The 22,865-nt window shown below is 40.0% G+C and overlaps 1 protein-coding gene across 2 annotated transcripts in view; it reads right to left on the bottom strand.

Moving 5' to 3' along the window:
• Nucleotides 1-3,006: 3,006 nt before the first annotated feature.
• Nucleotides 3,007-22,865, bottom strand: part of LOC146706914 (atlastin-2) — a 40,101-nt gene continuing 20,242 nt past the window's right edge. Inside the window, exons 6-14 of one of the 2 annotated variants that reach the window (XM_085458213.1) lie at nt 16,034-16,090; nt 15,655-15,747; nt 15,304-15,442; nt 12,856-12,983; nt 12,671-12,727; nt 12,298-12,369; nt 11,574-12,005; nt 8,666-8,680; nt 3,007-5,214 (exon numbers count right to left, since the gene is read on the bottom strand). In XM_085458213.1, the coding sequence (XP_085314339.1) occupies nt 5,104-5,214; nt 8,666-8,680; nt 11,574-12,005; nt 12,298-12,369; nt 12,671-12,727; nt 12,856-12,983; nt 15,304-15,442; nt 15,655-15,747; nt 16,034-16,090 (1,104 nt within the window). In that variant the 3' untranslated portion in view covers nt 3,007-5,103. The remainder of the gene's footprint in view (nt 5,215-8,665; nt 8,681-11,573; nt 12,006-12,297; nt 12,370-12,670; nt 12,728-12,855; nt 12,984-15,303; nt 15,443-15,654; nt 15,748-16,033; nt 16,091-22,865) is intronic. The other variant, XM_085458214.1, reaches the window with a different exon arrangement.

Here is a 22,865-nt window from a genome sequence, read left to right as displayed (position 1 = left end):
TAACACAATAAACACAGACAAGCAACATGGGAAAGAGTTCCAGTGTGTACATCTGATCTGGGACCGCTACAATCTTTCGACTGCGCCTTCAGCTGACCCGATGTCCACATCATGGGGGAGGTAAGCGTTGGAGGTGGTGTTGGATCCGGGGTAGGGAGGGTGATGCGTCAGTGAGTGCGTATCAGTATCAGTATATGTATGTGTGTGCGTGTCCATAGTTCAGCTGAGACAGTGTCCTTCGCCCTGCCAGGCTAAGTAAACAGTCTTTCAGCCAACCCAGGTGGCCTTGTAGGGAATGGGAAGGAACAGACTCAACACAGTCGTTATCAGGGAGTTGTTGTTCGGCTCCAGCCTTGAGCTGGCGCCGAAGGGGTAGCCGGGTTATGATGGTAATTGAGAATGTACATCGCTACATGTGACATATGTCGGTCTGTGGATGCAAAACAACAGAAAGAGACACTAAAACCACACGAGCTGACCACTAGACCATGGACCAAAGTTGGGACAGATTTATTCAACTTTGAGGGTAGGGACTACCTAATAACTGTTGATTATTACTCCAACTTTTGGGAGATAGATTATCTACCTGATACCAAGTCGAATACTGTGATTAGGAAACTAAAGGCTCATTTCGCACGTCAGGGAATCCCAAATATTGTTTTTTCTGACAACGGGCCCCAGTACAGCTCGACAGAGTTTGCCAACTTCAGCCGGAAATGGGAATTTCGACACCATACCTCATCACCTGGCTATCCGCAGAGCAACGGCAAAGCTGAGTATCAAGGTGACCCTGAATCCTCCCTTAGTTGTGCTGCAATAGACTTAGGCTGCCGGGGGATTCCCATGATGCACTTGATTTTCACCTTTCTCACTCACTATGTGTTAATAGACCTCTCTGCATTAAATCATACCTGTTAGTAATCTCTGTCTCTCTTCCACACCATGTCTTTATCCTGTCTTCCTTCTCTCACCACAACTGGTTGCAGCAGATGGCCCCGCCCCTCCCTGAGCCTGGTTCTGCTGGAGATTTCTTCCTGTTAAAAGGGAGTTTTTCCTTCCCACTGTCACCAAAGTGCTTGCTCATAGGGGGTCATATGATTGTTGGGTTTTTCTCTGTATCTATTATTGTATGATCTACTGTGCAATATAAAGTGCCTTGAGACGACTGTTGTTGTGACTTGGCGCTATATAAATAAAATTGAATTGAAATCATTGATCCGACGCACATCAGTCGATTTAACGTTTTTCTTTTTTAACATTTGTTGTTCTTCTCCCCCCAGTTGCTCTTCCACCTTTCTCAACTGGTTCACACTAAGCAGCAAAACCATTCTTTTTTTTTTTTGCCATTTCTCAACATATCTGATACTATCAAGTCCAAACTTTTTTACCATGGAATCAAAAATGGAGTTTTCACCCAGACCACCTAGAGGAATGCCTCCCACAGCCCCACTGGCCATTTTACTGGGCCACTTTCCCATAATGTAATGGAGCGTCCTCCGCTCAGCCTTTCTGCCTTTTTTCACTGGTGCAAAAGTGCTAAAAAAACATACACTAGAACGCCTAACTTGTTGAGCTCCTAAGATCCTGCACTTACTACCGCAACAGGGCGCAATTTCTCACACTAGAATACTCAAACTCATTGAGTTTCTAGGACCCTGCACCCACTTGTTGCAATAATAAGGAGCCGAGGCTCTTCCCGTTGGTCTTGAATCTTGAATGAAAATGCACCCAACAGGCGAGCGTGCCTTTTGAAGTGAGGTAAATGGCCTATATTTGTATAGCACTTTACTTAGTCCCTAGGGACCCCAAAGCGCTTTACACTACATTCAGTCATCCACCCATTCACACACTGGTGATGGCAGCTACATTGTAGCCACAGCCACCCTGGGGCACACTGACAGAGGCGAGGCTGCCAGACACTGCCGCCACCGGGCCCTCTGATCACCAGCAGTAGGCAACAGGTGAAGTGTCTTGCCCAAGGACACAACGACCGAGACTGTCGGAGCCAGGGCTTGAACCGGCAACCTTCCGATTACAAGACGAACTGCCAACTCTTGAGCCATGATATTAAAAAAGAAAAGAAAAACTGCAGGGGTTAGGAGTGACACTCCTAACCCGTTTTTCTGAGGGAAAGACATCACCCTGAACCCTTTTATACCTCCCAAACAAAGAACATTCCACAGCAGATCAATTATTAGCAGATCCTTATCTCTTCAGTCTAGGAACAGTTCCGACCAACCGTCATCTCCTCTGCAATAAGATGTCCAGAGCCCTCAATAGGAAAATGAGTCTGCTTGCGAAGGTGCAATAAAACTTGGGCCCCACTTGTGATCACATTCCACAGGAGTACAACTGATGTCAAGAGTGAGCTTTCTATACTGAGTACAGAAAGTGTTACTACTATTACTAAAATGATGTGATTAATACACAAACGAAAGAAATTTCCAGTACATCCCAAACTTTTGAGCGGTCGTGCGTATGTGCAAAAAAAAAAAAAAATCTGTGTAAAATTTACACAAGGGGAAATGTCTGAGACATTTGCTAAACATATGACTTTGTAATGTTAATACTGAAAAAACAATTCACATTCTCTTAAACTCAAATGAAATTTCCTTCATAAAACAAAATGTAAGTATAGAAACATACATATAATCTTCTGGTTGCTAAAGTCAGCATGGACATTAAGCTAATAAACGACAGCAGACGTTTTATCATCTAACAAATATGTTAAGTGATTATGTTACAAATAATGCAGAATCTGGACATGGAAGTACTCTATGGTTTTTATATTTTCTTCTCTACTTTAGACAAAAGTAGTCTATGGTTTAGGTAATTTGATGAAAATGGTATTTTATTGTGCATTTAGTTTGAGTTACAACAGCATTCAGATATCAGTCCAGCTTTTCCATGTTGGCATTGGTTGTGCCAACCTAGAATACCATTAGCATTTTCAGTGTTACCTCTTCATTAAAGGAAAAAAAATGTAAAGACAGAACACCACCGGTATTGTGTGTTGAAGAAGTCTGATTTAATAGTGTATTGAAAAATAAGTTAACTTAAATAACTTTAAATACAACATAATGGGGAAAAACAACAGATTATAAACATTCTTTGCCAGCAAGGGGTGAAATTGCAGTGCTCATGTAAGATAAATTTACACACACACACACATACACACACACACACACACATATATATACATATACACACACACACATATATATACATATATATACGTAGCATTCCTTTACATCTAGTGATTTGAAATGAGGTTTACCACCCAAACGTTCTGCCAGCTAAAAAAGTCTAGAAAATTTATGTTTATAAAGGTTTATATTTCATACACATAGCCTGTGTGTGTGTGTGGCAGTAAAAAGAAGTACACTGTAAAAAAAACAAAGAGCACACAGTGGTGACGTTGTGGATGGAATGGTTACAAAAGAAAACTGATCAGTAAAGCAAAGTTTTATGACCTCTGACCCTGAGATCAATGCCAACACTTGGAATGAACCTGCCATTCAATTTACAGATTTTGGCTTTGAAAATAGAAACACTGGACCCACCAATCTGGACCCACAAAGTGTTGTGTTACATATATGCGATGCAACAGATCGAATGGCAAACAATTCAATTTTTTGGTGTTTTACTATGTGGTCTTGGGTGGTTTAGAAACAAGAGGAGCTGACTCAGTCCATCAGATCTGCCAAGATAAAGAGGACAACGAGGAATGATGAAGGGAAGAGAGCTTAAGTTTAATAATAAACCCCCCCAAAGCTAAATAATAAAAATACTCTACATTGCTAACCTGAGCTACACTGGAGAATAAAAATGAAAGTTTTACTCAAATACTGGCAGTCAGGTTAAGAGGACCAAGTAGCAGAAAATGTATAGAAGCTGGAGATCCAGACATAGATAAACTTAATAGCTGAACATTTAGTAAGACATCTTTCTTGGTAGGTCAAGTAGAGAGCTGGAAATGTCTCAGATCTGTTGAACAAATATTTTGGTCACTCTATGCTAGTCTGCACTGCAAACATACATGAGTCTGATACCTCATATCTTGCTGTTGGAAAGCAAGCAGGACTCTGACAAAGCCGAGTATTAAAAATAAAGAGTATCTGGAGGTAAACACGTCAAGTCATAATCCACTTAAAACAGTAAAAAAAAAAAAAAAAGAACTGACAGACACTGTCTTTTGTCAATCAGTACAATACACCTGCAGATCATTCTACTAAGGTGAATACTTAAGTGCTGAGCTGGTTTTATCAAAACTTTGCTTCCTTTACTTTCAGCTCTTTCCCAGATCCAGACAAACTAATTAAGGTAACTATAGATTACTATCTGAACTAGCTTGATAATAAAATTAAAATCCTTTCTTAACCTCAGAAAATAACAAAAACAAAAAAACAAACAAATTGCTGCATAACTGTCATTTCCATCTTTTTCAGAAAAGGTTCAATTGAAGTAAGACTTTAAAAATCACTTAATAATGAAGAGAACTGGTTGGAGCCCTGACCTGAAATCATGTTTGTTCATGTCACAGGGTTATTTTATTGTATACACCCTACATAATGTGGATTGAAAGTTTTTATGGCTGATATATGTTCAGCAGAGTCACAAGAAACACTAAGAGAGTTTCTACGAGTAACACTGTAAACTTTGGTTGTGACAACTATTTGTATTGCCGCCCAGCGACACAGAAACCTGATGAAGACAAGAGGAAGTACCGCAAAGAGAGAAGTGAGGAGGGTCTGGTGACATGCTCTTCATACATACATTCAGATAAACGGGGATTAATAATGTGCAGTCATTATTTGACAGGTAACCACACCTGGTATAATGGTGTAAGAATGGCCACCCACACTAAGAATCATAACCCTCGTTGAGAATAAAATACATCATACCACTTTGTTCAGAACTACAGCGTGCCCTTAAACCCACAGCCAGCATGGCGAGGAACCATCATCTATATCCAAAAAACCAATCTATTTATACATTTCAAATCATTTTAAAACAGGGCAGAAGGTGGATGTGACAGGAAAAGGGAAGAGAGAGGGGGAGAGGAAAAAAAACCCAACATGACAGGGAAAACATGGTGTGCTGCTAATTTTTCTTCTTGATGTTGTTGTTGGAGGTGAGCCGGGGCCGTGGTGTTGGGATAAAGCTTCCAAACAGGACTCGACTTCGGGCCACCTCAAAGACTTTGGAGAAGATCTGGAGGAAAAGGAGAAGGAAGAGGTCACATCAGACTTGAAGTTCTCTATGCATTGGGTAACACAATCTCCACTTTGACCAACTCTGCTCGAGCTCAAAATCCCATCCTCAACGCTGCAGTAATTATTCATCTTTTATCCCATTACAGTTTAATATTTATTTACCAATCACATACAGCCAGCTCGGGCTCATTTTACAGCAGCCTTGATGTCAAAATGTGTGCAAATAATCATGTTGCTAGGCAACCTGGTATGCCACAATAGCTGCTTTATACTGTTATATTGTTTCTATGGTGTGAAAATGATGTCCTGGGTTGTTTTAATTTTTTCTTCTTTTGAACCCTCACCCCTCAAAAATCAGTATTTGATGAATAAGCCCATTTCAGTTTCACTCAACACATAACGTAATGAAATCAAAGCTACTAATTATTACTCCTGTACTGTATGCGCAATCAAAACCGTTTACTTTTGTTAAATTTTATTAGGCTAACTGGACTTGTTTGGAGAGGAGGTAGCTGCTGTCTCAATATAGCAGGATCACTTGAGGCTGGGTCTAAAGGTGAATATTTTAAAAGTGTTATGGACTGTTAAAATGCTGCACAGCATTAAAGAGCATTTTTAGAACCTGGTACAAAGAATGGTGTTAGCCTCTTGCTCCATAACAGCTGTTTTCCAAGTTATCTTGGAGTAATATAGGTAAAGCTTTATGTTGGGTGTGTAGTAGTTTGACAGGTGTGCCACCAAATGGAGCTATAGTCAGCATCTATCTACAAGGATTTTTATACATTATTAAAAAAGGAATTATATGATGCATATTATGGCTCGAGTTTTGGGCAAATCCCCAAGGAAGGCATCACCAAGAAGTGATGACTGTACGTTACAAAGGTTAAAGACTGTTGCAAATATATAATTGGTGGTCAGCGTGACGGATATACTGGCATAAATGCCACGGAATGTCAGGAGAGGAGATCGGAAGAAATTCCAGATGATGAGAGAACTGGAACACTGAGCTCTAGTGAAGCATGCTGTGATTTCTAGCATTGGAGGTAATAAGTTTAGTTTATTTCACTGGATCAACATCGTCCCGTGCCCTTCCCTCCTGCTGCTACTCCTCCCCCTCTCCCTGAATTGTACAGTTTGATGGCTCAGGGAACAAAGAATTTTTAGCCCTGCTGGTTCTGCTGCTGGGGAGGAGCAGCCCGTCGCTGATCCGGTTTCTCTGTGGTTTGATGACAGTTAGCAGAGGAAATTTCCAGAGTACTTTTCTCTGCCACTGTTACCAGAGAGTCAGTCTAGCTTCATGCCAACCACAGAGCCAGCCTACCTTCGCCAGCCTGGAGGAATCCTTTTTGGATGTACCACCCCTCCAGCACGCCACCACGTAAAAGATCAAGCTGGCAACCACTAACTGGTAGAACATCCACAGGAGTTTCCTGCAGATGTTTAAGGAGTGCAGAGACATGCATGACACATCTCTGAGTTGTTAAGTCTAAAGTGCATAGGGTGAAGGGAAGAGGGGCCAGCACTGTGCCCTACGGTGCACCAGTGCTGCTCAGTCCTTCAGCTTGACATACTGTGGTGTCTCAGTGAGGTAGCTGCTTATCCAGGTCACCAGGCAGGGGTCCACTTCAATCCGTTCAAGTTTTTCCTGGAACATAATTGGCTGGATGATATTGAAAGCACTAGAGAAGTCCAGGAAAAGTATCCTGACTGTGCAGCAGCCATGGACACAGCAGGCCCAAAGGCAGGGGGACTTCCTGGGTCAAAGCCAGTTCTCTCCTCACTTGGTCTGCAGTTATGCAGGGAGAGGACTGTGGGGAGGGGAGGAGGAGAGGTATGTCCTCTGTGTCAGGTGAGGGTGCCAGTGAGGGAGAGAGACTGCGATGAGCAGGGTGTGGAGTGTGCAGCAATGTCATGTGGAGAAAGGAGTTGGGGGAGGGCACTGTAGTGAGGTGGGACAGTTGGTTGTTGGTCATACCGATTGAAGAAGGTTACCAAGAGTTACTTGGCTCCTCCAATGTCTCCTCTATTGTACCACCCCTCGTCTTGTGTCCTATCCTTTATTCTGTAGGCCACCTTCTTCCTGTTGAGGATAGCCTTGACCTCCTGTGTTATTCAGGAGGTGTTGTTAGGATAACAGCGTACTGTCTTGACAGGTGAGACCGCGTCCACACTGACAGCCTGCAATCCCTTCACTGTCCTCATCATGTGGATCCAGCAGCATATCCCAGTCAGTGGATTCAAACAGTCTCTCAGGGCACGCTCCACTTTTGGAGACCTATTTCCTGATGCAGTGTGTTGAAGCCGACGGCCTTTTAAACAGGAGGTAGGTGTAACTGTGAGGATTTTCTCCAAGACACATACATCAGTCACGTGGTAGTGCTCTGTCTTTACACTCCCCCGAGTGCAGATGTGAACTCCCTCAGCAGATATCTGTTAGCCTGCGGTCATCCTAAGAGTTTTAGATACCTGCATTCTATGAAGGAGGACTACAGAACAACCCAGCATTCCTTTGGCAGCTGTGCAGTAAAATGGTAATGGAGGAGCAGCTAAAGATGGAACTGCAACTATTTTTCAGCAGGACATGAAATGACGGTAATAGACAGGTTCGAGGAATGATGGACAAGGCTAAACAACTATTATTCACTAGAAGTTGATTCCAAGAAGTTGATTCTGTGTATCTGGCCATGAGTACAATTTACAGAGAGTTAAGGAATGGCTGCAATCACGGAATTGTAAGGTGGAGAAAGATCACCATCTTTGCCATGGTGCTGATGGCCATTGATCAATGGTTATTGATCAATAGTTATGACAATTTGCATATTAACGATCATTAAAACTGGTCTTGACAGCCCATTGTTTGTCACTGGTGCTAATTTCAGTGATTATACAAATGTTGGGGAAACCTGCAGGTAGGTGAGACTGAAGAAGTCACTTGGCTGAGTGACAAAACATTTCTCATGCTGAAAATGACATGTCCAGAATAACAGAATGAACCTTTAGAGATTTCCTTTTCTGGATGATTGAGCATGCATCAAGACATTAGTTATTATTGTCACTGGTCAGTACCAGACTTACTAGTTGTTCAATCTAATTGTTAACATTTTAATTGATGCTCAATGCTAGTAAACTGTTATGTCCTAAATGTTATGCCTCCCTACCTCCTTCACATCAAAAACACACAATAGGTGTCAATGGGTGTTTTGACAAAAATGAGAACACAACCAATTCGTAGTGCAGGGGGTCAATTATAGACAGAGAACAGGAAGGGGAGTGTATGAGATGTGGCCAAGCTCCTGAAATTCAAATAATTATCTAAATAAAAAGTTCATTGATAAGTCTTAGTGGTTTTGATTGTGATTAAAAATAAATAAATAAATAAAATCTAACATATCTCCCTAGTCCTGCAACTATTAAAAAAAAGGAAAGATATACATGAAGCAAGGGCTCACCTTTCGTGGAGTCCTCTGGAAGCATTAAGGGGCAAATATGAAAGATTAATCAAAAAAGCAAGAACAGAAAAACCAAAAATGTCAGAACTATGGTAGTGAAGCTAATTTGGGGAAGGTGGGTTGGAGCACCATGTCAATGTTTCTTTGACAGAAAGCACTTACTTGGAAAAAAGAAAAAAGCGCCTGTATAAATAGCCGCGAATGGGTGAATGAGGCAAGTTGTATAAAATGCTTTGAGTGCTTAGGAACAGTAGAAAAGCACCATATATGAACCAGTCCATTTACGATGTAAATGTACCAGTTTACCATGTACCAGTGTCAGTCACACTTGCGACTAATGCTTCAACTTGTTTAAAAAAAGCAAGCTGTTGCTGCTCCCATTCACAGCCATTTGTTTTTGACTGCGACAAATCTACAGCAAAGCTACAGAAGAATTAATTTTATTCTTTATTGGGGCTGCTACTGAACTATTATTAATATTAATAATTAAAGTTAATAATTAAATAACTATAAATAAATCTACATCCTCAGAACATCTTTTCTGCAGCAGGAAACATTACATCGAAGTACAAAGAAAAACCTCACTTTTGCATACATTTTTTCTTCAAGGTCCTTTAAAGCCTTACAGAAACAGTCACTTATTTAATAGCACACGTACACACACAAAATATACCTCATCTGGGAGTCAAAGCTGTCAGAACCTTCATTGAAGTTCTACGTATACCTTGCACCTTATTGTGTACTGTTCTTGTGTTCTATGCTTAAATATTGAAAAATAAAATATTCAGTAAATTAACCTCCAAGGACCTGGCATCCACATATGTGGACATCACATTTTGGGATGTCTAGACCAAAATACTTAATTTTTCTCTACAAGGGCCTGATATTCACTTACGAGGACAGTATACTGCCACTGTTCTATCAAAATTCAAAACAAATATCGTCATATGTAGATCTCATTTTTCTTAGAAACAAAAATTAGGTTAAAAAAAATCTGGTAATTCTTTGTTTTTACATTCATCAGGTCCCAATCAGCCCAAATAGCAAAGAAAAATTAAAAATGCATGCCATGAAAGAGTTCGGGTCTTAGGAGGTTAAACTCCTGACAAATAGAGGTACTTGAATTTTAAATAATAAAATTTAGACAGTTGATGATGGCAATCACCTCTCACTTTTGAAAACTTTTGAGTGAAGCATAAAAGGTGGGGAGAAAACATTGATATACCATGACCTAAATGAGAACCTACATAAAAATACTGATATACAGTGATGGGAATAACGGGGTTACAAGTAACGGCGTTACTAAGGGCGTCACTTTTTTCCAGTAACAAGTTATCTAACTAATAATTCCTATTGTTACAACGCCGTTACTGTTACTAAGAAGAAAATACGGTGCGGTTGCGTTACTATTTTTCAACAAGCAGACGGTTGAAGCTGTCTTCAGCTTACCACATCTTATATCAGTTGTACGAAAGTAGCTGTAAGTAATCTGGGCGCTACAGCTTCAAGCAGCTGCGTGCGCTCTCGCAGGCGGCAATCACTTTCTGGCAGACGATGACTTTTTGGCACAACACCTGGAGCTAAGGGGGCAAAACAATCGCATGAGTGCTGCTGTTTGACTGAGGAAGAATAAAGTAGTCGTGGTAAGCCAATCACACGACCACTTCAAGATGACAAAGCAACAAGGTGCCAGTTTTTAAATTGTACTGATAGACCACGTAAAACCAGAGTCATGATAAACAATATATACGTGGCGTTTTTTCCTCAACAGTTTTGTAACGTTTACTGTCTAAGGACAGCGCAGCGAGCACTCTCTGCTTATGACCAAAAAACAAAAAAAAACAAGAAACAGCCCTTTGGTGTTGGTGGAAAAATGCACCATGACGACCAATCAAAAATAATATGGCAACATGACATTTGGCTGTTTAGGAAGAGGGGGACGTTTTAGGAGTGACGGCGAGAGAGAGAGAAAGACAGCAGAAAAAGAGAGAGAGCGAGTTTTGAGATGTGAGAGATTTGTGACGTTTAGCGTGTTTGGAGTGTGTAGTTAATGTGTTGTCTTGTGCAGTTAGCGTGTAGCGTTTTGAATATTTTTGTGTTGTGTGTCAGAACAATGAGGCGACTGCGGTCTCCAGGTAGAAAACAGGAGGAGTGATATACCTCCTGCTGTCAGACCTGCAGGTATCAGGCTGTGATGTTCTCCTTTATAGTGGACAGACATTTTTGGAGTGGCACAAATAATTTGTGTGGCATCTTGTTGAATGCAGAACAGCTGATTGTTATGTAAATAGTTTGAAATGGTTATTTGAAAAAGGGTAAAAGGTAAATGGACACAAATAACTTTGTTGTTTGCAAAACTTGCATAGGATTTTGAAATTGACCATTTATATTTGCATTTAAAGTTATGAAATATGATTCAATAAACATGTTTGAGGTTGTTACAGTAAAAAATATAACCTTCTCTACTTTTTTGTCTGATTTTAGATCAACTGGGTTAATACAGAATGTCAAAATGAAAACATAACTGTAAATTCAGACACGTGAGGTTGTGCTGAAAAGAATGATACCAAACAAGGCAAAGTAAATAGTTTTTAAAGGTAAAATGTGGAGGTAAAATCAAAAGTAGTTAAAAATGGCCAATTATACCCTGGACCCCAGAGGGTTAAACATTTTTTAAAGTAACACAATAGTTACTTTTCAAGTAATTAATTACTTTTAGAATCTTGTAACTCAGTTACTAACTCAGTTACTTTTTTAAAGAAGTAACTAGTAACTATAATTAATTACTTTTTCAAAGTAACTTGCCCAACACTGCTGATATACTCAATCAATCAGTTAATCAATCATTCACTGACATAAAGATTAGAAGAAATTTGCACCACTTGTAATGCAAAGATTGTCCTCTCACCTGTTCCCAGAGGGTTTCAGCCACCTGGTCAATGAATCCTCCGACCTCGCGAAACTCTCCAGAGTATTTAACATAGGCCCAGATGCAGAGTGCTGTCAGAGCCAATCCCATCACCAGGTTGCACAGCGTGGCCACAGAGCTAATGCCCACAAAGCCGGTGACAACTGACACTATGTACATGACAAACATGACAGCAAAGAGTGTGGCGGGCGTCCGTGCAGCGTAGAAGATGTTCTTTCCATCATTCTGCTTGCTGAAGTTGGCATAGGCCTCATCGAGTTCTGCCTCCAGCTTCTCCTGGTAGCGCCGGCAGAAATCTTCTCCGCCCATCTTCTTGACAGAGCGGAAGCACCGCACGGAAGCCTGCCGTAGCTCCACATGACGGCGCTCTAACTCTGCTGGGGAAATGTATGGTTTGTCTCCACCACAGATCTGAGACCAGGACAGGAAATACAACAAAAAAATTTACTGAATTCATCAAACAAAACCTGGATCTCTGATTAAATGAACAGGAAGTAACAGTGTTTAGACAATGATCAAACTTCTGGCACAAACTCATGTTAACCACATATTTTGTGGTTATATGTGTACTCTTCACAAATCAATCAGAATTGAGAGTCAGGAGTTACATCACTTTAGTCTGACATCCAAGTTCTGAGGTGTCTGGATCTCAAACTCTCCAGATCAGCTTAAATCCATGTCCCTCAAAATGCCATATGTTTACCTGCTCCATGCTTTTGTTGTATATGTCTTTGGATCCTGCTACAGCTGCAAGGTTATTTGCTTCAGCTGTTGCCTAAAAACCAGAGGACAAAACATTGTGCAGAAACAATCTTTATCACACATTAATCAATACAGAAAGTTTTTAATTAAACTGAGATTGAGTGCAGCCTGATCTGAGGCGTGTGGTGTTGTTGTTTTCCTTTAAAGCAAATGTATCAACTTGATACTTGATTGAAGATGTAAAATCTTCATAATAAACAGACGCCATTCACTTCTTAACCTCAGAGACACTTACTCTTCTGATTACAGATCATAATGTAAACTGTCCAGGAGATGGAGCCATCTAACAGTGAAACTGAAGGAGCTGAACCAACCTGGAGCATTGATTTGGGATGAGGGAGTTCCTCTCCCTGATAGATCTTCATGTAGGCCTGCAAATACAGCAGTAGGGTAGGGAACATTTTTAGAAATTTGACAATACAATCAACCAAAACGGATAGCTTTTTCTGTGGCTTTCAACCAAGTCTTACATAGATGACTTACTGACGAGTAAACTCACTTTGAAATAGTGCAGCAGATCTCTGCAGGTAATTTTGACTCCTCCAATCTCTTTTTCCACTAGATTTTCTGGAGCAAGCAGCGCTGGAACGAGGTTCAGCAGCTCCTTCTGGAAGTCCCCATCAATATCTGAGTGACACACCAAAAACATATTTACCCCCCACCCCCAAAAAAGTGTATAATAGCTTCTCCTGGTGGAGAAGCACTGAGTTGTGTGCATTCCATGTTTATCCCTGAGGGGTCAATTAGATCCCTCCTGCAAATAAATAATTTCCTGAGCAAGCCAAGTTGTTCCTTTATATCCATATTTTCGCATTTTAAGTAAGACTTGACCAAATATAGGTTTTTAGGTGTTATATTAATTAGATCGTCACAGTCTGTAAATTGAAATTCACATTAGAATAAACAAACAAACAAAGGGTACAACAAATGACACATAATAGCTAACACATCTAAAAAAAATTAACATTACAGAAAAACATGGTGAAAAGTTATAAACTATTTTTGGGTTGTAATATTTGGTTGCACTGACACAAAGATGGCATATAAACATGCACTCCCTGCCAAACAGATTGAAGAGCTGATCATCGACATTTTAAATATTGATCTTACAGCTGGCTACAAAAACGTATACAAAACACTTTGAATAATTATTCTAAAAAGCAGAACAGTCAAAGCTCATCATTATATTCATATCTGCCCCTGATTACCATACCTACACCCTCTTACCCAGGGTCATTTCACTCTTTATTTGCTTTGATTAGTTCAGTACAATCTTCACCACAAAATTCAAGAAGAATTATCCCAAAATACTGTTGATGGCTACCAAAAGCATCTGGTTGAGTTGCAAAAAACAAAAAAAAATCGATCCAGGATGAGGTCAGTCTGGTCTTGAAGTTTTGTGCGACTGCTCTATCTACTAGAAGGTGATGTTTCACCCCTCTAGTGTTCCTACCAATATATAATAAATGGTAAATGGCCTGTATTTGTATAGCGCTTTACACTACATTCAGTCATCCACCCAGTCACGCACACATTCACACACTGGTGATGGCAAGCTACATTGCAGCCACAGCTGCCCTGGGGCGCGCTGACAGAGGCGAGGCTGCCGGACACTGGCGCCACCGGGCCAATATATTATATTATTACATACAAAAACAGAAACAAACTGTCTGTCCTTTAAGCTCAGGTCGGGCCTAGGAGCCCGAGGATCCTATGCACTATCCTAACTATCCTAGGACTGCGCTCTTCTGGACACAGAAACCTGATATAATTCCTGGAATGTGCTAGAGCCGCTCCCCAAATTTGGGGGTCACTGCTCTGAGTGTTTCGATTACCTTCACCTTCAGTGTCTTCTATAGGTCTTCTCTCAGCGTGTTTCCTTTCTCGAGCTTCTTCTGTTCATTCTTCCTGAAGTTGCTTTTGCTACATCTATCACACGGCATTTTTTCTCTGTTTGTTCACTACTACTATATGCATGCATAGTTACATATTATAACATGTAACATAACATTACATTACATATTCCTCCACTCGCATAAATTCAACAAACTGCACACATAGAACTCAGCAGCCATGGATAAAAAAGGAAGAGTTTCTACTTTCCAAGACATCCTGCATGTTTGTGCCCTTGCAAGTACCTCTGCTCTGAGAGATTTTCAGGATTAAAGCATTAAAATACTGACACCTATGACACTTTTCACTACTTCCACTGCTACACTACAAACAATAACTGCTGATAGTTAATTTGGCAAAAGTCATTTTCAAAATCGTAAATGGTACATAGACAGTGGTTTAAAACAGTTCTTGTGTTGCTTCCACAGTGTAATTTAACACAATAACCTTAACTGTCCAAAGTGAACAATCACATTAGGACCCCTTTTCTTTTGGGCTTCCATACAGTCAAAACTCAGGTGATTTGAGCGAGCTTGATTTGGTTTCAAGAACAAAGAGTTACCATCAAGAGCATAATGGAGCAGCCCTCATAAACTAGCCACTTGTGTGAGATGCCGTCTTTGTGCACAAGTTCTGTGCACGAAAATATACTTGCACAAGTGATCATCAATACCTGCACAGATGGACAGATTTACTTGTGATTATGCTATTTCTCGCACAGCTTTTGATGTAAATATCAATCTATAGCGCAGAACATTCAGAGGCTACAGCACAGCTGGAATAATAAGGTGGCCACGCTATTGATGTCAAAACACAAAAACTCCTCACAATGTTCAGGTCTCCACCCAAAGCTAAGCATCCTGAGGGTCGATGAGCAATAAAAAAAGGGAGGGCAAGGATTAGTTAGTGCCAGAGCAACAATCCAGGAGCATCCATAATCGGGAGAGGGCCCAGCTTGAGGAACAGAGAAATACCACCCTCCAAGGGGTGAGGAAGAGAACATACACACGAAAAGAAGATGAACTGACCTTTGCTATTACAAGTTCTGTTATACCTGTGAGCCGCCCATCGAAATGAGGATTGGTGGCCACCTTGAGGCCAGGGTGAGGCAACAAGAAACAGCTGATTTTGGAGAAGCAGGAGTGGATGTGTCTGCGGACATTCTGGAGCTCCTCGTGTTGGTTCTGTTTCACCTGAACACAAGCCAGGCACTTCAGTTAATATCTGATTTACTGCACTTAAAACAAATTAAAACAATGTGAAATGTAAAAAACCGTGGAGATGTTCGACAGAAGATTGCCTCTATATATAGTAGGTAGGCAGTTTCCACCTGCTTTACATCCACTGCCACGTGACTTTGTTGATCTATTAAGTCAGGCTGTTAGGGTTTAATTATTCAACTCACCTGCAATCGTTTATCCAAGAAGCCCCGCCCTCCCTCCAGGCCGTATGGATGTTCATATGGGTAACTCCAATCTCTGATTAGGAACATCAGTCTCTTAAAAAACAACATTTAAATTATTATTCAGCATGGACATCAATGTGTGACTTTCAGGTGAAGAACATCTAGAAATGGATAAGAGTGTGCAACAGTTAAAACTCAAGCAGTATGTGCTGGTATGAAGAAAAAGATTGTTAGAAGCTTTGACCAGGAACAGACATGAAGACAAAATGTTTTCCTTTCATGACTTTACAAGTACTGATACAACAAGACAAAGCTTGTTTTAAAATTAAAAGAAACCTCCCTTATATATTTTAAGGACAATGACCATAGTATGGCAGACCTGAAAGGGTTTCTCATAGACTTCCTCCATGGCCAGTCGTCCATATTCAGTGAAGAGCTGAGGAGACAAAACAAGCAAAAAAAGCCTAGAAAACAGAAGCAGCTATAAAATATCAAGAAGTACAAGAACAATTGTTTGCATATCTGATTGTTCGATAAGCAATGCTTAATGCTATTTGTCAGGGTCTGTTTTAACATCAAGAATAACAATCTGAAGAAGAAACTGTGTCCCAGAATTCATAGCGCGGCCCAGCGCAGTTTCCAACAATGGCGGCAGCTAGTTAGTTTAATATTACTCTTATTATTCTTTCTGGGTCACAAAATAAACGTTTAACATATTTTCAGGCGAGAATGTAGCTGTGTAAACTTCAAATATCTGCTCAGTTTATCAGGACACCACATATTTTCAAAAGTGCTCCGACGTTTTCGGAGACATCTGATACCCACCAGCTCAATAGCTAGCCGGGGTTCAAGGCTCACTAGAGCCCGTGAGAACACCGGACTCCCGGCAAATCGTTTTCAAACCCACCGCCATCTTTCGCTACTCAGGTTAAACATGATATATAAGCCACTTAGATAACTTAAAAATGTTGTTGTTTGGCTTTTTTTAGTATTTTATTTGTTCCTGAGTAAATCGGTTTGGCTGAGATTAAAGTTATAGTTTTTACACAGCTGAATAAATGTCAAGCAGACAACTGATTATCAGAAGTGTGAGATGCTCCAGAATATACTCCGGTGTCCTGTTATATTTTAGATAGCAAGGAGCAGACGGCTGAGTTTATTAAACTCCACTGAAACAATCTGCAGATTTCATCAAAATTTAATAAACTATCATCTTGTCTTTATTTTTAGTTAGCACACACCTTACACACTTAAAGCTGTAAGCTAATGATAGTTATATAAGAGCATGCTGGTGCAATAAGCTGTACGTTTTACGTCCAATGAATGCATGATCTGATTAGTCGACTAATCGCAAAAATAATCGGTGACTAGTCAACTATCAAAATAATCGTTTGTGGCAGCCCTAATGCAGAGATGCGCAAGATTCTGAAAGAGCAGCAGATCCCCTTCCAGACTCTCTTCCCAGCCCTGCTTAAGGTGAAATATACAGGGAGTGCAGAATTATTAGGCAAATGAGTATTTTGTCCACATCATCCTCTTCATGCATGTTGTCTTACTCCAAGCTGTATAGGCTCAAAAGCCTACTACCAATTAAGCATATTAGGTGATGTGCATCTCTGTAATGAGAAGGGGTGTGGTCTAATGACATCAACACCCTATATCAGGTGTGCATAATTATTAGGCAACGTCCTTTCCTTTGGCAAAATGGGTCAAAAGAAGGACTTGACAGGCTCAGAAAAGTCAAAAATAGTGAGATATCTTGCAGAGGGATGCAGCAGTCTCAAAATTGCAAAGCTTCTGAAGCGTGATCATCGAACAATCAAGCGTTTCATTCAAAATAGTCAACAGGGTCGCAAGAAGCGTGTGGAAAAACCAAGGCGCAAAATAACTGCCCATGAACTGAGAAAAGTCAAGCGTGCAGCTGCCAAGATGCCACTTGCCACCAGTTTGGCCATATTTCAGAGCTGCAACATCACTGGAGTGCCCAAAAGCACAAGGTGTGCAATACTCAGAGACATGGCCAAGGTAAGAAAGGCTGAAAGACGACCACCACTGAACAAGACACACAAGCTGAAACGTCAAGACTGGGCCAAGAAATATCTCAAGACTGATTTTTCTAAGGTTTTATGGACTGATGAAATGAGAGTGAGTCTTGATGGGCCAGATGGATGGGCCCGTGGCTGGATTGGTAAAGGGCAGAGAGCTCCAGTCCGACTCAGACGCCAGCAAGGTGGAGGTGGAGTACTGGTTTGGGCTGGTATCATCAAAGATGAGCTTGTGGGGCTTTTTCGGGTTGAGGATGGAGTCAAGCTCAACTCCCAGTCCTACTGCCAGTTTCTGGAAGACACCTTCATCAAGCAGTGGTACAGGAAGAAGTCTGCATCCTTCAAGAAAAACATGATTTTCATGCAGGACAATGCTCCATCACACGCGTCCAAGTACTCCACAGCGTGGCTGGCAAGAAAGGGTATAAAAGAAGAAAAACTAATGACATGGCCACCAAGATGGCGGCGCACGTAGTTGCAGCAGCTCAGTGTTCTACCGATCGCTCAGAGGAAAGCACTCCAAGGGATCATTAACACCGCCCAAAAGATCACTGGCTGCCCTCTCCCCACACTGGAAGTTCTACACAACGCCCACTGTTTTAAAAAGGCCCAAAACATCATAAAAGACACCTCACATCCTGGCCACTCCCTGTTCGAACTGTTGCCCTCAGGCAGACGGTACAGGGCAATCAGAGCAAGGACTAATAGACTCAAACACAGCTGTTATCCAACTGCAATAACACATCTGAATACTACAAAAAAATGTCCATCACGCCACTCTTGTGTTAATCTATGCACGGTCTGAAGCATGTGTGTGGGAATGTATGTGAATGTTTTACTGTTATATCTTATTAGTATTTTAAGTATTCTATCTATTTTATTTATTGAATTTTATTGTTTTATTTATATTTTGATATTGCTAGGGATGATGCAATGATCGGGGACCATTCTTAATTTCGTTGTTCTCATGACAATGACAATAAAGTTTCTGATTCTGATTTGTTCACCTGATCTGAACCCCATTGAGAACCTGTGGTCCATCATCAAATGTGAGATTTACAAGGAGGGAAAACAGTACACCTCTCTGAACAGTGTCTGGGAGGCTGTGGTTGCTGCTGCACGCAATGTTGATGGTGAACAGATCAAAACACTGACAGAATCCATGGATGGCAGGCTTTTGAGTGTCCTTGCAAAGAAAGGTGGCTATATTGGTCGCTGATTTGTTGTTGTTTTGTTTTTGAATGTCAGAAATGTATATTTGTGAATGTGGAGATGTTATATTGGTTTCACTGGTAAAAATAAATAATTGAAATGGGTATATATTTGTTTTTTGTTAAGTTGCCTAATAATTATGCACAGTAATAGTCACCTGCACACACAGATATCCCCCTAAAATAGCTAAAACTAAAAACAAACTAAAAACTACTTCCAAAAACATTCAGCTTTGATATTAATGAGTTTTTTGGGTTCATTGAGAACATGGTTGTTGTTCAATAATAAAATTATTCCTCAAAAATACAACTTGCCTAATAATTCTGCACTCCCTGTACTGATAAAACAAAAATTTACAACACTGCAGCTGAAGCCACCGAAGATATGGCCAGTAGAGGTTATGCTGTAAACGTCGTTATAACACCTGAAATAGTTCTGGAAGAACTGAAGCAGCTAACATGGAGTAAGGTCAGCAGAGAACCAGTGAGCGCAGCGGCAAACAAGAAACGCGATCCCGGTTACAAAGAAAAACTCTGAGCCTTCAGGAGGACGGTACCTTCTTCCTCGGAAAATTGAGGTCTACTTACTTTGTTTCCCTTTACAATTAAGTTTACTATATGGTGTACAATACATAAATAAATAGGTTCTCTCATGAATGCTCTTTATGGTGAGGCCTAAGCCATCGAGAGCCTCCTTCATAGACTGATGAGGAAGTTGCCTCTCGAGGTGAAGCAGGGTCCATTTCAGGGACCTCTACCTCGGAAGTTAAGATTTTATTTTGATTTCTGTTCCTTTCTGATGAAACTTTTTTTCATATGTTTTATGTTTAGTTTTTACAAGGGTGTGCAGATAATAATCACAGAAAATTACAATTTAGACGAGTAGCAGGTTAATAAAAATTTTGTCAATTAATATTAATGGCTTACATAGTCCAGTGAAAAGGTGGAAAGCCCTATCTAAGTTTAAAAGGGACAAAGCCCAAATTGTTCTGATGCAGGAAACACATCTAGCTGACAAAGACCAGGCAAAACTTAACAAACAAGGTTTCAAACATGCCTTCTATTCTTCTCATAGTTATGGGAGGCGAAGGGGGGTGGCGATTCTGTTATCCTCAGCTTTGAATTATGAACATATAAGGTAGATATATATTGGTAACAGGTAAGACTGAGGGTACCATGATTACTCTCTTAAATGTGTATATTCCCCCAGGCAGTGACTAGTCCTTATATAGGCAGATTTTGAAATTGGCAACAACAAGGAGTCAGGGAATTTTCATTTGCTTTAATGTCACATTAAATGTCAAACTAGATTCTTCAAACGGAAAAGGTGATCAGAGGAATACTGGAAGAAGAATGGTGCATTTTATGGACGATTTTGGACTACTAGATGTGTGGAGAGATTTTCATCCAAATGATAGAAAGTACACCCATTTCTCAATTCCGCACAACGTATATTCTAGGCTAGATTATATTCTCGTGTTTAAGAACTATGTATTTAGAATTAAAAGCTGTGAAATAGCCGCTTGTACCATCTCAGATCATAAGCCGGTTTATCTTGATATCTGCCTGAATAGCAAAAATAGATTAACCTTATGGAGGTTGAATTCAAACATTTTAAATTATCCAAATATTAAAGAGAGTTTGAAAAAAGAAATAGAAACTTACTTAGAGTATAATGAAAATGAGGAGGTATCTCCGGGAATATTATGGGATGCATTGAAGGCAGTGATTAGAGGAAAAATAATTAGTATATCCTCTTACATTATAAAATCAAGGTGGGAAAACCGTTGTCAATTAGAAGACAAATTGTTAGAGCTACAACATCTACACTCTGTGACGCTGAATGATGATATTAAATCTGATATAATAAAAAAAAGAAAGATAATCTAAACACAATGGACATACAGAAAAAAGGTCTTTTTATTAAACAACAGCAATGCGAGGTAGGGAGGAAATCATTAAGACTCCTGTTTCTTAAACTTAGGAAGCAACAAGCAGAGAGGACTATACATAGAATAAAGAACCATTTCACAACTGCTTTTTGCTTTGTTTATAGAACCATTAAGTCAATGGATCAGGCAGAGACAGGATATAACTGGAGTAAGAACGGCAGGAGGGGAACAGAAATTAGCACTACTTGCTGACGACTTACTTTTAACAATATCCTTTCCCTTACAGGCACTCCCCCAAATCATGGACATGCTATCAGAGTATGGCTCTTTTTCGGGATATAAGGTTAATGTAAATAAAATGCAGGTATTAACTGTAAACTATGAACCACCAGTCAAAATTAAGAATTGCTATAAATGGAAATGGGATGCAGATAGCATTAGGTATCTAGGGTTGGTAATACACCGTGACTTCACCAAAATGTTCAGTGCCAACTATGCCCAGATAAATGAATCTATAAAATCAGATATACAAAGATGGAATACCATTCCGTTTCTGGACCTACACTCCAGGATCGAATCAATCAGATTAAATATTCTTCCCCGACTGCTGTATTTGTTTCAGTCTTTACCGATTGCCATACCACAAAAACAGTTTGTGGCATGGGATAGAATATTGTCAAAATACTGGATTGTCAAAATCTGGAACGGGAAAAAAGCTAAAGTTAAATATAAAACACTCAAACTAAAGAAAGAAAAGGGAGGTCGTGGGCTTCCTTGTCTACGAGAATATTATTGTGCAGCTCAGTTAAGACCATGGATATGTCTCTGTTGTCCAGATTACACGCCGGATGGAAAGATGTTGAAGGAACAATAGTCAAAGGAATACCAGTTACAGCTTTAATATCGGACATAAACGTGGCAGACGAACCTATACTACAAATAATGATATCTGCTTGGAAAGAAGTAATAAGAATTCGCGGTTTGGAAAAGGGCTCCAAGGTTTTAAGATGGTGTGCATATGATTCAGATTTTACCCCAAATCATTATGATAATAGATTCAAGAACTGGGTTTCAAAAGGTATAACTAATTATTATTCATTTGTCCACAAGGGGGCATTCCAAAGCTTTGAGCTTTTTTTTTTTTTTTTAGCTTTTTAAGACGTAAACATGATTTAGGTTCAGACAACTTCTTTAGATATCTACAGGTCAGAAATTATTTTAATCAAAAATTAAAAGTGAACCTAAACGAATTACAATTTGTAGAAACATTTTTATTATTAACCAAATCTGGAGCGCAAAGCAAAATTATTTCCAAATTATATAACAGCATCCTGCGGTGTAAAAACGACAGCACTGTGTATATTAAAGCAATGTGGGAAAAAGAAGGTAATTTGTCAATTACAGAGGAGTGTTGGGACCACACATGCAAGATATAGTGGGCTACCACTGGGTCTAATGTTTGGCGTGAATTTTGCTGGAAAAGAATTATGAGATTTTTCATCACCCCTGCTTAACAAAGATATTGGGGAACTGGTGACACATGTTAGAGATGTGGGGGAGATGGAGCTAACCATTTCCAAATCTTTTTGGGATTGCACAGTTATTCGCCAGTATTGGTCTCTAATCCATGAACATCTACAAAATGTGTTTTCATTTGTTTTTCCTTTAACCTTTGAGACCATATTTTTGTGTAATGTACCAGTGGATAAATTGAATTCCAATGATAATAGACTCTTGTATATCCTACTGGCCGCAAGTAAAAAGCCTCTTACAAGGGAATGGCTTAAGCTTGAACCACCAACGATGGAAGATTGGATACATTCTGTACAAGAGATCTATACGATGGAAAAATTGTCATTTTCTCTTAAACTTCAGAGGGATATTTCAGTGGGAGGCAGAGGGTCAGAGAAAAGAAGCACATAAAAAACTAACCTTTCTGGGCCATTTCCTATGCTGTTGTAGTGATTTTTAAAAAGAGTGCTAAACAATTATTTTTTCATTTGGTGTTTGTTTTTTTCTTTGATTCTTGTCACAGAAAAATTTGACCTTATCTTGTTTGGAGA

This window comes from Copadichromis virginalis, linkage group LG6, assembly GCF_057382275.1.
Source record: "Copadichromis virginalis isolate Kocher_CV1m ecotype Utaka linkage group LG6, C_Virginalis_male_GT1.1, whole genome shotgun sequence".
NCBI classification, from domain to species: domain Eukaryota; kingdom Metazoa; phylum Chordata; class Actinopteri; order Cichliformes; family Cichlidae; genus Copadichromis; species Copadichromis virginalis.
The sequence above is the reverse complement of the archived record's forward strand: the minus strand, read 5'-3'. Positions and strand labels throughout refer to the sequence as shown.